The sequence below is a fragment of the Oncorhynchus mykiss genome, chromosome 2 (genome assembly GCF_057628025.1).
Source record: "Oncorhynchus mykiss isolate SJ-2025 chromosome 2, ASM5762802v1, whole genome shotgun sequence".
Taxonomy (NCBI): Eukaryota; Metazoa; Chordata; class Actinopteri; order Salmoniformes; family Salmonidae; genus Oncorhynchus; species Oncorhynchus mykiss.
In genome coordinates this window covers 65,568,029-65,583,695 of record NC_143023.1, presented here as the reverse complement: position 1 = coordinate 65,583,695, position 15,667 = coordinate 65,568,029, and the positions used below count along the sequence as shown (strand labels likewise).

The 15,667-nt window shown below is 43.2% G+C and overlaps 1 protein-coding gene across 1 annotated transcript; it reads left to right on the top strand.

Moving 5' to 3' along the window:
* The first annotated feature begins 407 nt into the window (after positions 1–407).
* klhdc4 (kelch domain containing 4) lies at positions 408–15,028 on the top strand. The gene is made up of 12 exons (XM_021568459.3): positions 408–658; positions 883–974; positions 2,420–2,498; positions 4,759–4,857; positions 11,849–11,985; positions 12,103–12,195; positions 12,401–12,563; positions 12,699–12,777; positions 12,915–13,123; positions 13,242–13,662; positions 13,750–13,869; positions 14,207–15,028. Exons 1-12 carry the CDS (start codon positions 557–559, stop codon positions 14,380–14,382), a joined length of 1,770 nt encoding a protein of 589 aa, XP_021424134.2. The 5' UTR covers positions 408–556; the 3' UTR covers positions 14,383–15,028.
* Positions 15,029–15,667: the final 639 nt, after the last annotated feature.

Genomic DNA, 15,667 nt, shown 5'->3' with positions numbered 1-15,667 from the left:
TGATTGGGACTCTCCTGACCAGCTCAATTAATTATGTGACAACATGCAACAGGCTTGTCCTCTCTAAAAACAATGAGCTTAATCCTTTTACGTGCCCTTTAACATACTTCTTTACAATACCAGGCATTATGTCTTATATGATACAAATATGAGTGGAAACATAATTTCTTTAAATGTAGCATAATCTACTGAACTCATTGTGTGAAATAACATCTGCAATGCTTCCCAGATAACTGGTCCACAGAACTAGCCTACACTTTCCAAGTTGATATTCTTTTAGATTTACAGTTTTTCCCGAACTAAATATTTCTAGAGTCTAAACCTGCTTCTCATTTTACTAGGAGTGAGCTAGTACTACATCCAGTGCAACAGGTGGCACTATTTCATACTGTATAGACAATAGACATGTTTCTATGTCACTTCGCTGTTGTTGCCGGAAGTGAACCGCGCTTGTCTGTGGAAGTACATGTGAGTTTATTTAGCTGGACAATTTCCATGTGGTTCTGATTCAACAACTGATTCAAAGCTAATCTGTAGCTAGTACTGTCCTGTAAAAATGGGCAAAAAGGGTAAAAAAGAGCAAAAGAAAGTGAAAGGAGCAGAGAAGACAGCAGCCAAAATGGATAAAAAGATTTCAAAGCGGTCTAAACGAGAAGAGGTAACGTTAGGCATGTCTGTCTCCCTTTCAACTGCTGGCTACTAACATTAGCTAGCTAGATAGTTCTACAGTACATTACAATGTCTTTATAGCATAACATCTTATTACATAAAATCGTGTGTGTGAAATTCAATTAACTTCTACTCAATTACATGACATTGTACAGAGTGAATAGTTTCAGCTGTTGTTCACTGCTGTGTTGTTTTCCTTTGGCATTGATACAGGAGGACCTGGCTGCGCTGATAGCTGAGTTTCAGTCCTTGGATGCAAAGAAGACAACGGTTGTGGAGACCGCCTGCCCGCCCCCCTCACCCAGGTGACCCACTACTCTGTCCTAGATGTTGATATGTGTTGACCTGGATCGTGTTCAATGGGCACAAAACGGGAGAAAATGTGTTGAAACCAGGGAGTTACTGTGGCTGATCTTGTACAATAAGAATTGTCTCATTGTCGATTTTTTACATTTCAAAACCTTTGCTGTTTCGTGCCTACTGAACATCAAATCAAATTTTATTTGTCACATACACATGGTTAGCAGATGTTAATGCGAGTGTAGCGAAATGCTTGTGCTTCTAGTTCCGACAATGCAGTAATAACCAACAAGTAATCTAACTAACAATTCCAAAACTACTGTCTTATACACAGTGTAAGGGGATAAATAATATGTACATAAAGATATATGGATGAGTGATGGTACAGAGCAGCATAGGCAAGATACAGTAGATGGTATCAAGTACAGTATATACATATGAGATGAGTATGTAAACAAAGTGGCATAGTTAATTAAAGTGGCTAGTGATACATGTATTACATAAGGATGCAGTAGATGATATAGAGTACAGTATATACGTATACATATGAGATGAATAATGTAGGGTATGTAAACATTATATTAGGTAGCATTGTTTAAAGTGTCTAGTGATATATTTTACATAATTTCCCATCAATTCCCATTATTAAAGTGGCTGGAGTTGAGTCAGTGTGTTGGCAGCAGCCACTCAATGTTAGTGGTGGCTGTTTAACAGTCGGATGGCCTTAAGATAGAAACTGTTTTTCAGACTCTCGGTCCCAGCTTTGATGCACTTGTACTGACCTCGCCTTCTGGATGATAGCGGGGTGAACAGGCAGTGGCTCGGGTGGTTGATGTCCTTGATGATCTTTATGGCCTTCCTGTAACATCGGGTGGTGTAGGTGTCCTGGAGGGCAGGTAGTTTGCCCCCGGTGATGCGTTGTGCAGACCTCACTACCCTCTGGAGAGCCTTACGGTTGTGGGCGGAGCAGTTGCCGTACCAGGCGGTGATACAGCCCGCCAGGATGCTCTCGATTGTGCATCTGTAGAAGTTTGTGAGTGCTTTTGGTGACAAGCCAAATTTCTTCAGCCTCCTGAGGTTGAAGAGGCGCTGCTGCGCCTTCTTCACGATGCTGTCTGTGTGAGTGGACCAATTCAGTTTGTCTGTGATGTGTATGCCGAGGAACTTAAAACTTACTACCCTCTCCACTACTGTTCCATCGATGTGGATAGGGGGGTGTACCCTCTGCTGTTTCCTGAAGTCCACAATCATCTCCTTAGTTTTGTTGACGAACATGAGCCTGGTGTTAGGTGTGGCAGCTCAAGTCAGAGCCAGGTGTTAGGAGATTTCATAGCCAGGTGTCACAAGCATTTTGCTACATCTGCAATAACATCTGCTAAATATTTGTATGCGACCAATAAAATGTGATTTGATTTGATAGTAGTGGTATCCTGTTTGTCTCATCACTCAGGTTGAACGCCTCACTGTCAGCACACCCCGACAAGGATGAGCTGATCTTGTTTGGAGGCGAGTTCTTCAATGGCAAAAAGGTACAATTCATATACACTACATGACCTAAAGCATGTGGACACCTGCTCGTTGAACATCTCATTCCAAAATCATGGGCTTTAATATGGAGTTGGTCCCTCCTTTGCTACTATAACAGCCTCCACTCTTCTGGGAAGGCTTTCCACTAGATGTTGGAACATTGCTGCAGGTATATGCTTCCATTCAGCCACAAGCATTAGTGAAGTCTGATGTTGGGCGATTAGGCCTGGCTCGTAGTCGTCATTCCAATTAATCTCAAAGGTGTTCGATGGGGTTGAGATCAGGGCTTTGAGCAGGCCAGTCAAGTTCTTCCACACCGATCTCGACAAACCATTTCTGTATGGACCTCGCTTTGTGCACGGGGGCATTGTCATGCTGAACCAGGAAAGGGCCTTCCCCGAACTGTTGCCATAAAGTTGGAAGCACAGAATCGTCTAGAATTAAGATTTCCCTTCACTGGAACTAAGGCTGGGCCATGTAAAACAGCCCCAGACCATTTTTCCTCCTCCACCAAACTTTACAGTGTCTGTCTATGCATTCGTCTGTCAGACTGTCAGATGGTGAAACGTGAATCATCACTCCAGAGAACACGTTTCCACTGCTCCAGAGTCCAATGGCGGCGAGCTTTACACCTCTTGCACATGGTGATCTTAGGCCATGGAAACCCATTTCATGAAGCTCCCGACAAACAGTTCTTGTGCTGATGTTGCTTCCCGAGGCAGTTTGGAACTTTGGAGTGAGCGTTACGCGCTTCAGCACTCAAGCTTACAGTGAGCTTGTCTGCCCTAGCACTTCGCGGCTGAGCCGTTGTTGGTCCTGGATGTTTTCACTTCACAATAAGCTTTTTTAAAATTTTTATTTATTTATTTTTTTTGAACCCCTTTTTCTCCCCAATTTTGTAGTATCCAATTGTTGTAGTAGCTACTATCTTGTCTCATCGCTACAACTCCCGTACGGGCTCGGGAGAGACGAAGGTTGAAAGTCATGCGTCCTCCGATACACAACCAACCAAGCCGCTGCTTCTTTAACACAGCGCACATCCAGTTTGGAACTTTGGAGTGAGCGTTACGCGCTTCAGTTACGCGCTTCAGCACTCAAGCTTACAGTGAGCTTGTCTGCCCTAGCACTTCGCGGCTGAGCCGTTGTTGGTCCTGGATGTTTTCACTTCACAATAAGCTTTTTTTAAATTTGTATTTATTTATTTATTTTGAACCCCTTTTTCTCCCCAATTTTGTAGTATCCAATTGTTGTAGTAGCTACTATCTTGTCTCATCGGGTATAGGGTTGACAGTGGGCTCGGGAGAGACGAAGGTTGAAAGTCATGCGTCCTCCGATACACAACCAACCAAGCCGCTGCTTCTTTAACACAGCGCACATCCAACCCGGAAGCCAGCCGCACCAATGCGCCGGAGGAAACACCGTGCACCTGGCCACCTTGGCTAGCGTACACTGCGCCCAGCCCGCCACAGGAGTCGCTGGTGCGCGATGAGACAAGCCCTCGCTGGTGCTACTGACCAAGCCCTCCCTAACCTGGGCGACGCTAGGCCAATTGTGCGTCGCCCCACGGACCTCCCGGTCGCGGCCGGTTACGACAGAGCCTGGGCGCGAACCCAGGGCTCTGATGGCACAGCTGGCGCTGCAGTACAGCGCCCTTAACCACTGCGCCACCCGGGAGGCCAACAGCACAGCTTTTTGATGAACTGACTTGTTGGAAAGGTGGAATCCTATGAAGGGGTCACATTGAAAGTCACTGAGCTCTTCAGCAAGGCCATTCTACTGCCAATGTTTGTCTATGGAGATGTGTGCTTGATTTTATACACCTGTCAGCATAGATATATAAATTTGAAGGGGTGTCCAAATAATTTTGTATATATAGTATATGCTGAACACCTTTTATTTTTTGATTTAACTAGGCAAGTCAGTTAAGAACACATTCTTATTTACCATGACGGCCTACACCGGCCAAACCCTAACCAGGACGATGCTGGGCCAATTGTGTGCCGCCCTGTGGGACTCCCAATCACGGCTGGTTGTGATACAGCCTGGAATCGAACCAGGGTCTGTAGTGATGCCTCTAGCACTGAGAAGCAGTGCCTTAGACCGCTGCACCACTCGGGAGCCTTTATATTCATACATTTATTAATGTATTCATATATTTATTAATGTATTTTATATTTATATTCACCATTTTTTTGTCTGTTATTAATCCTTATTGACTTTGGATGAATAGGGTTGACAGTGGGTTAATTTTCTTCCTTTCAGACGTACCTCTACAATGACCTGTTCTTCTATAACTTAAAGAAGAACACCTGGGTGAAGTCAGACATCCCCAACCCTCCTCCACGACGCTGTGCTCACCAGGTAACTATGTACCTCCTTTCAACCACCATCTCTACAACCACCTCTGTTTTCTTTCAGGGATGCAAACATGTCTCTTTTCGACGATATCCGCAGTTTAGATCTCAAAATAGATCAACACCTTAGCGGATCAGAGTGTGCAGACCTAGAGTGTATCACACATTAAGCTATAAAATAGAGAGCGCAAGCAGATCTTCTCCCTCTGCGATTACTGCCTTCTCTCTCTAACGAGTACAGGATCCATCCCTACCGTACGCGTCCTACAAATTGAATATCAAACGGAGTTCAGAGTGTGATGTCAGATATGTTATATCAAAATGAGTGCTTCATCCAACATCACGTGTGTCTGATGTGAGCAGTTACCCGCGTCCCCCTAACCAGCCATTCGCCTACTCAGCTGCTTCGCTCCGTCTGTTCTTTATGCGCATCTCCATAAGTTTTGAAAATGTTATTTAGCTGCAATGGCGAGTTGGGGAGTGCAGACAGCCATGGGGTTTCTGTTGTTAAATTTGTTTAATTATTAGAGCAGCTCCCAGGGTGAGCAAAGTGGATAGGTATCTTTTGATTTCGCCTCTAAGAACTAACAGGCCATTTTGCGAGTTTTTGGTTTCATAACAAACGACCTTGTTTAGTCATGTTACCTGGCTAACGAACACCATGGTACCTTGGCTATACACACATTTGGATGGCGCAGGGAAAAGGGATAGATAGCCTACTCAAAGAGATGCTTCGAAGTAGGATGCATATGTCTAATCAATATACTTCTAAACTCAATCTGAGGGGGTGGATCACCATACTACTAGGTATTGTTATAGTTGGCCTGGTATCACATTGTTAGTAAAATCAGAATCCCCTTTATTCGACAAGTACATTTACACGTACTCTGAATGTTACAGTGGGGCAAAAAAGTATTTAGTCAGCCACCAATTGTGCAGGTTCTCCCACTTAAAAATATGAGAGGCCTGTCATTTTCATCATAGGTACACTTCAACTATGACAGACAAAATGAGAAGAAAAAAAATCCAGAAAATCACATTGTAGGATTTTTAATGAATTTATTTGCAAATTATGGTGGAAAATAAGTATGAGCAGATATACAAATAATCAGTGGTTATACGGTTGATATACGGTTGATATACCGTGGGTATACAGTTGGTATACAGTTGGTATACAGTGGGTATATGGTTGATATAAACTGGGTATACAGTGCCTTGCGAAAGTATTCGGCCCCCTTGAACTTTGCAACCTTTTGCCACATTTCAGGCTTCAAACATAAAGATATAAAACTGTATTTTTTTGTGAAGAATCAACAACAAGTGGGACACAATCATGAAGTGGAACGACATTTATTGGATATTTCAAACTTTTTTAACAAATTAAAAACTGAAAAATTGGGCGTGCAAAATTATTCAGCCCCTTTACTTTCAGTGCAGCAAACTCTCTCCAGAAGTTCAGTGAGGATCTCTGAATGATCCAATGTTGACCTAAATGGCTAATGATGATAAATACAATCCACCTGTGTGTAATCAAGTCTCCGTATAAATGCACCTGCACTGTGATAGTCTCAGAGGTCCGTTAAAAGCGCAGAGAGCATCATGAAGAACAAGGAACACACCAGGCAGGTCCGAGATACTGTTGTGAAGAAGTTTAAAGCCGGATTTGGATACAAAAAAAATTCCCAAGCTTTAAACATCCCAAGTAGCACTGTGCAAGCGATAATATTGAAAAGGAAGGAGTATCAGACCACTGCAAATCTACCAAGACCTGGCCGTCCCTCTAAACTTTCAGCTCATACAAGGAGAAGACTGATCAGAGATGCAGCCAAGAGGCCCATGATCACTCTGGATGAACTGCAGAGATCTACAGCTGAGGTGGGAGACTCTGTCCATAGGACAACAATCTGCACAAATCTGGCCTTTATGGAAGAGTGGCAAGAAGAAAGCCATTTCTTAAAGATATCCATAAAAAGTGTCGTTTAAAGTTTGCCACAAGCCACCTGGGAGACACACCAAACATGTGGAAGAAGGTGCTCTGGTCAGATGAAACCAAAATTGAACTTTTTGGCAACAATGCAAAACGTTATGTTTGGCATAAAAGCAACACAGCTGAACACACCATCCCCACTGTCAAACATGGTGGTGGCAGCATCATGGTTTGGGCCTGCTTTTCTTCAGAAGGGACAGGGAAGATGGTTAAAATTGATGGGAAGATGGATGGAGCCAAATACAGGACCATTCTGGAAGAAAACCTGATGGAGTCTGCAAAAGACCTGAGACTGGGACGGAGATTTGTCTTCCAACAAGACAATGATCCAAAACATAAAGCAAAATCTACAATGGAATGGTTCAAAAATAAACATATCCAGGTGTTAGAATGGCCAAGTCAAAGTCCAGACCTGAATCCAATCGAGAATCTGTGGAAAGAACTGAAAACTGCTGTTCACAAATGTTCTCCATCCAACCTCACTGAGCTCGAGCTGTTTTGCAAGGAGGAATGGGAAAAAATGTCAGTCTCTCGATGTGCAAAACTGATAGAGACATACCCCAAGCGACTTACAGCTGTAATCGCAGCAAAAGGTGGCACTACAAAGTATTAACTTAAGGGGGCTGAATAATTTTGCACGCCCAATTTTTCACTTTTTGATTTGTTAAAAAAGTTTGAAATATCCAATAAATGTCGTTCCACTTCATGATTGTGTCCCACTTGTTGTTGATTCTTCACAAAAAAATACAGTTTTATATCTTTATGTTTGAAGCCTGAAATGTGGCAAAAGGTCGTAAAGTTCAAGGGGGCCGAAAACTTACGCAAGGCACTGTATGGTTGATATACATTGGGTATACTTTTTATATACAGTGGATATACAGTTGATATACAGTGGGTAAACGGTTGATATACAGTGGGTAAACGGTTGATATACAGTGGGTAAACGGTTGATATACAGTGGGTAAACGGTTGATATACAGTGGGTATACGGTTGATATACCGTGGGTATACGGTTGATATACCGTGGGTATATGGTTGATATACCGTGGGTATACGGTTGATATACCGTGGGTATACGGTTGATATACAGTGGGTAAACGGTTGATATACAGTGGGTAAACGGTTGATATACAGTGGGTAAACGGTTGATATACAGTGGGTATACGGTTGATATACCGTGGGTATACGGTTGATATACCGTGGGTATACGGTTGATATACCGTGGGTATACGGTTGATATACAGTGGGTATACGGTTGATATACAGTGGGTTTACGGTTGATATACAGTGGGTATACGGTTGATATACAGTGGGTTTACGGTTGATATACCGTGGGTATACGGTTGATATACACCGGGTATACAGTGGGTATACGGTTGATATACAGTGGGTGTACGGTTGATATACAGTGGGTGTATGGTTGATATACAGTGGGTGTACGGTTGATATACAGTGGGTGTACGGTTGATATACAGTGGGTTTACGGTTGATATACAGTGTGTATGTGGTTGATATACACTGGGTATACAGTGGGTATATGGTTGATATATAGTCTGTATACAGTTGGTATCTGGTTGATATACAGTGGGTATACGGATGATATACAGTGGGTATACGGTTGATATACAGTGGGTATACGGTTGATATACACTGGATATACAGTTGATATACAGTGGGTATACAGTGGGTATATGGTTGATATATAGTCGGTATACAGTGGGTATCTGGTTGATATACAGTGGGTATCTGGTTGATATACAGTGGGTATCTGGTTGATATACAGTGGGTATCTGGTTGATATACAGTGGGTATACGGATGATATACAGTGAGTATACGGTTGATATACAGTGGGTATATGGTTGATATACACTGGATATACAGTTGATATACAGTGGGTATACAGTGGGTATATGGTTGATATATAGTCGGTATACAGTGGGTATCTGGTTGATATACAGTGGGTATCTGGTTGATATACAGTGGGTATCTGGTTGATATACAGTGGGTATCTGGTTGATATACAGTGGGTATACGGATGATATACAGTGTGTATGTGGTTGATATACACTGGGTATACAGTGGGTATATGGTTGATATATAGTCTGTATACAGTTGGTATCTGGTTGATATACAGTGGGTATACGGATGATATACAGTGGGTATACGGTTGATATACAGTGGGTATACGGTTGATATACACTGGATATACAGTTGATATACAGTGGGTATACAGTGGGTATATGGTTGATATATAGTCGGTATACAGTGGGTATCTGGTTGATATACAGTGGGTATCTGGTTGATATACAGTGGGTATCTGGTTGATATACAGTGGGTATCTGGTTGATATACAGTGGGTATACGGATGATATACAGTGAGTATACGGTTGATATACAGTGGGTATATGGTTGATATACACTGGATATACAGTTGATATACAGTGGGTATACGGTTGATATACAGTGGTTATATAGTTGATATACAGTGGGTATACGGTTGATATAAACTGGGTATATTGTTGATATACATTGGGTATACTTTTTATATACAGTGGGTATACGGTTGATATACAGTGGGTAAACGGTTGATATACAGTGGGTAAACGGTTGATATACAGTGGGTTTAACGGTTGATATACAGTGGGTATACGGTTGATATACAGTGGGTAAACGGTTGATATACAGCGGGTAAACGGTTGATATACAGTGGGTAAACGGTTGACATACAGTGGGTAAACGGTTGATATACAATGGGTATACGGTTGATATACAGTGGGTTTACGGTTGATATACAGTGGGTTTACGGTTGATATACAGTGGGTATACGGTTGATATACCGTGGGTATACTGTTGATATACACCGGGTATTCGGTTGATATACACCGGGTATACAGTGGGTACACGGTTGATATACAGTGGGTGTACGGTTGATATACAGTGGGTATACGGATGATATACAGTGGGTATACGGTTGATATACAGTGGGTATATGGTTGATATACACTGGATATACAGTTGATATACAGTGGGTATACGGTTGATATACAGTGGTTATATAGTTGATATACAGTGGGTATACGGTTGATATAAACTGGGTATATTGTTGATATACATTGGGTATACTTTTTATATACAGTGGGTATACGGTTGATATACAGTGGGTAAACGGTTGATATACAGTGGGTAAACGGTTGATATACAGTGGGTAAACGGTTGATATACAGTGGGTAAACGGTTGATATACAGTGGGTAAACGGTTGATATACAGTGGGTAAACGGTTGATATACAGTGGGTAAACGGTTGATATACAGTGGGTAAACGGTTGATATACAGTGGGTAAACGGTTGATATACAGTGGGTAAACGGTTGATATACAGTGGGTAAACGGTTGACATACAGTGGGTAAACGGTTGATATACAGTGGGTTTACGGTTGATATACAGTGGGTTTACGGTTGATATACAGTGGGTATACGGTTGATATACCGTGGGTATACTGTTGATATACAGTGTGTATGTGGTTGATATACACTGGGTATACAGTGGGTATATGGTTGATATATAGTCGGTATACAGTGGGTATCTGGTTGATATACAGTGGGTATCTGGTTGATATACAGTGGGTATCTGGTTGATATACAGTGGGTATACGGATGATATACAGTGGGTATCTGGTTGATATACAGTGGGTATCTGGTTGATATACAGTGGGTATACGGTTGATATACAGTGGGTAAACGGTTGATATACAGTGGGTATACAGTTGATATACAGTGGGTAAACGGTTGACATACAGTGGGTAAACGGTTGATATACAATGGGTATACGGTTGATATACAGTGGGTATACTGTTGATATACACCGGGTATTCGGTTGATATACAGTGGGTTTACGGTTGATATACAGTGTGTATGTGGTTGATATACACTGGGTATACAGTGGGTATATGGTTGATATATAGTCGGTATACAGTGGGTATCTGGTTGATATACAGTGGGTATCTGGTTGATATACAGTGGGTATCTGGTTGATATACAGTGGGTATACGGATGATATACAGTGGGTATATGGTTGATATACACTGGATATACAGTTGATATACAGTGGGTATACGGTTGATATACAGTGGTTATATGGTTGATATACAGTGGGTATACGGTTGATATACAGTGGGTATACGGTTGATATACAGTGGGTATACGGTTGATATACAGTGGGTATACGGTTGATATACAGTGGGTATACAGTGGGTATATGGTTGATATATAGTCGGTATACAGTGGGTATCTGGTTGATATACAGTGGGTATCTGGTTGATATACAGTGGGTATCTGGTTGATATACAGTTGGTATCTGGTTGATATACAGTGGGTATCTGGTTGATATACAGTGGGTATACGGTTGATATACAGTGGGTATATGATTGATATACACTGGGTATACAGTTGATACACAGTGGATGTAAAAATGTACAGTATCAGTATGAATATATCTAAATGCAGAGAGACAACCCCACTCAGAACATTTCCATCGATTTCTCGTGTGTTTCCGTGCAAAACATTTCTTTCAACTTTTTGGGCCCTCACCAGTTTGCATCCTTGTACTTTACAGAGCTCACCAGATCCCCCCCTGCCTTCTTTCAGGAGTCTACCTTTACTCTTTATAGTCACTTAGACAGCTCAGGGTAACTTTTTCACACCTTTGTTCTACTTTTGGGGAACTCAAAGCCATGTCACACCATTACTGACACATTTTATTTTATTTGTAACTTTTTCTCTGTTGTGGATGAGTGATTTCTCTCACTGCCGGTCTCAGGTGGTAGCCTGCCCATTGTGCTGTCATTCTCCCTTTTGGACACCAGAGGACAGACTATACCTTTGATACAGCTATGAAGAGATTTGAGAGATTGCCAAAGTAGATGATATCTACCTGATAACTCTCTCACTGCCAACTTTCTCCATCTTTCTCTCTCTCTCTCTCCTTTCTGTCTCTCTTTCTCTCTCTCTGCAGGCGGTGGTAGTTCCCCAGGCAGGGGGGCAGCTGTGGTTGTTTGGAGGGGAGTTTGCGTCTCCTGACGGGGAGCAGTTCTACCACTATAAAGACCTCTGGGTTCTTCACCTCTCCACAAACACCTGGGAGCAGATCAAGTGAGGGAGCCATATTGCTGTAGTAGTAATAGTGTGTTAAACGTATGTTTGAGATGCTACTAGATGAATCTGTTTGTGTCTGTGTGTGTGAGTTCAAGTATTGTGTCTGTAACCCAGGGTTCCAGGTGCCCCCTCTGGTAGGAGTGGACATCGTATGGTCCTGAGTAAGAGGCAGTTGCTGGTGTTCGGAGGCTTCCACGAAAGTGCTAGGTAAGGAGAGATGATGGGAGGAGCTATCGTGTCAGTTAAGGAGAGGTGATAGGCGGAGTAATTGTAGGAAATAAGAGGAGAGGAAAGATAACCTTCTGGCTAGCTTTATGGAGGTCAAACTATCACAATATGAGATACAGCTGCTGCATGAAATATGCAAAATGAACTAGATTATTTTGTTGATAGTGTACTTCTTATCTTGCAGGGATTTTATCTACTACAACGATGTACACGCCTTCAGTCTGGACTCCTTCACCTGGAGTCGCCTCTCCCCCTCCGGCACTGGCCCCTCCCCTCGCTCAGCCTGCCAGATGACCTCTACCCCCGATGGCTCCGGGGTCATCATCTACGGAGGATACTCCAAAGTGGTGTGTGTGTGTGTGCACAACAGGTTCTTAAGTTTGCTCATGTTAATTTGATATGATATTGAGAGATATGCAGCAAGTCTTTGAATGACTCCATGACATTTTAATCAAAGTTGTGTTTTTATTGTTCCCTATTAGAAAGCTAAGAAAGATGTGGAAAAGGGAACCATCCACTCTGACATGTTTCTCCTCAAGAGAGATGGCAAAGAAGAACAAGGTACAGTGTTGCTCAGGCTTGTACTTACTATTGGCTACAGACTAGCCTGGAAAAATAAAACGCAGGGCAGAGAGGCAATGGGATTTCTATTCACATGACATTGTTCCTCATGTTTATTTTCTCCCTGTTCCTTTCAGAGAAGTGGTTGTGGTCCCGGGTGAGTCCCTCAGGCTCCAAGCCACCTGCCCGGTCGGGCTTCTCCCTGGCTGTGGGGCCCACGGGCCGGGCGCTGCTCTTCGGAGGGGTGTGTGACGAGGAGGAAGATGAAACTCTGGAGGGGGACTTCTACAACGACCTTTACCTGTATGACATCAACAAGCACCGCTGGTTCCCTGCTCAGCTCAAGGTAACTGCTGGAAACTTCTAGTTTGGCACATACAGTAGATATAATGTTTACTTGGACATTTGTAAGCAACTGTGTTAATATTATTGTTGTTGACCTGTTTTTCCCTCCCCTTGTCCAGGGCTGTAAGTCGGAGAAGAAGAAGCGTCGAAGGGGGAAGAAGGGAGGGGAGACAGGGGAGGGGTCAGGGGAGGGGTCAGGGGAGGGTCAGGAGGAGGAAGGAGCAGCAGCACAGGGACCTGTGGAGGTCATCAAGGAGATCGTCACTGAAGACGGAACAGTCATGACCATCAAGGAAATAATCCCCGGGACACAGGTGGAGGAAGAGAGTGAGGAAGAGGAGGAAGGTGAGGAAGGTGCCTCGGCCATACTTGTCGAGCCCTGTGCTCGCTCCAGTGCCATGGCAACAGTGAAATATGGGAAGCTGTATTTGTACGGGGGCATGTTTGAGGTGGGTGACCGCCAGTTCACCCTCAACGACCTGTACTGTCTGGACCTCCACAAGATGGACCAGTGGGAGGTGCTGGTCGAGATGGACCCCAGTAAGTAAGAGGGAAACTGGGCCTGTCCGTGTGTTTCTGTGGGATGGAGGTTGACTTCCTGATCACACTGACCCCTTCTCTCTGTAGAGACCCAAGAGTGGCTGGATGACTGGTCTGACTCAGAGGATGATGAGGAGGGAGATGAAGAGGAGGCTAAAGGAGGTGATGACGAAGAGGAGGAATCTGAAGAAGAAAGTGACGAACAGGGTAAATGAGAAATATCCCTCTATTATTTTCGGTGTATGTTTCTAACCCTACTTTATTCTGCTCTTCATGTGTTCAATGGTGCTGATTGGCTGAAAGCTGTGGTATATCAGGCTATATCAACTGGGTGGTTCGAGCCTTGAATGCTGATTGGCTGAAAGCCGTAGTATATCAGAGAATGTACTTCTCCACTAGAGCAGTGAACAGGTTGCATCAAAGCCGAAACCAAAAGCCTCTTATAGAAAGCCTCAAGGGACAGTGCTGTCTAAACACAATGTCAGTCGCAGTAGTGTTGACACCAGCAGTAACACTCTCTTCTGTGTGGTGTATGCGTTTACAGATGAGGAGGATCACCCCCCAGTGCAGCCAGGTGAGGCGCTGGAAGACTTCCAGAGCCGTACAGAGCAATACTGGGTAGGCCAGGCCCGGGCCAACATGGGCCCAGAGGCTAAGGACACGAAGGTGCAGAAAGTGGGCATAGCCATGGCCAAGGTGTTCTATGAAGACCAGCAGTGAGCCAGGGTGTATGTGTATCTGCCTTCTTTGTTTGTTTGTTTGTGTGTGTGTGTGTGTGTGTGAGACAGGTGGAGAGTGATAGTTTGTCATAGGGAAAAATGAGGGTACTCATCAGTGTTTCAACTCCAGTCCTCAAGTACCCCCCCCCTCCCCCCAACAGCACACATTTGTATTGTAGCCACGGACAAGCACACCTGATTCAACTTATCAACTAATCATCAAGACCTCAATGAGTTGAATCAGGTTAGTTTGTTTGGGGCTACAACAAAAATGTACGCGGTTGGGGGTACTCAAGGACTGGAGTTGGGAACCACTGATGAGTATCCTCATTCTTCCCAATGGCACATTATTAGAGTTGGAAAACACTTCTTTAAACTGAAGAGGCCAATTAAATAATTTCTCTGCTTAGTGAACATTTTCTGCCCTCATAACCATCCATGCCTTTGTACAGTAGGCCTAACTGTGCAAGAAAATATGCTGCTGTTTTGGCAGTTGGACTACACTGCAGTATGTATACTGTATCGTATTTGGAATTAGTTTCTAGTTTCATATCTTCAAGAAGATGGTCAGAAAATCCTTGTCATTGCTCACCCCCTTTGATTATTGTTTTCTAAACCAATTTGTCATTAAACATCCAACCATAATACTTCCGTAGTGTCTGTAGTCTTTTTAAAGGTGATGGCCAATGTGTTTAGTGTTGAAAATGGCTCAACTTGATAAATACTGGTTGATCTTTCCCAGTGTTTGTGTTGTATTGAAGATAAGAAGATTATGTTTTAGCCTTTAAAATAGTTGTTGACTCAACTCTTGACATATTTGAACCACTCTACCCTGCTACCAAAGCTTTGCCAGAACATATACTGTAGTACATTGGCTCCCCAACTGTTTACCATGCACTGTGCAGCGGTCACACATGTAGTCAAACTTCCCCTGCTGTATGCTAAAGGTAAAACAGTTCCTTCGTTTTAGCTCTACCTCTCCTCCAGACTCATCTTCTTATCTGATGATGGAGAGAGGAAGGTATATCGCAGAGGGAGGACAATTCAGCGAGTGAGTGATTTGAAAAGGACAATGAAAATACTTTAGAATAGTAGTCAGGTATCAATCAATCAAATGTTTTTTTAAAGCCCTTTTTACATCCGCAGATTCACAAAGTGCTATACAGGAATCCAGCCTAAAACCCCAAACAGCAAGCAATGCAGATGTAAAAGCATGGTGGCTAGGTAAAATTCCCTAGAAAGAAACCTAGAGAGGAACCACACTCTGAGGGATGGCCAGTCCTCTT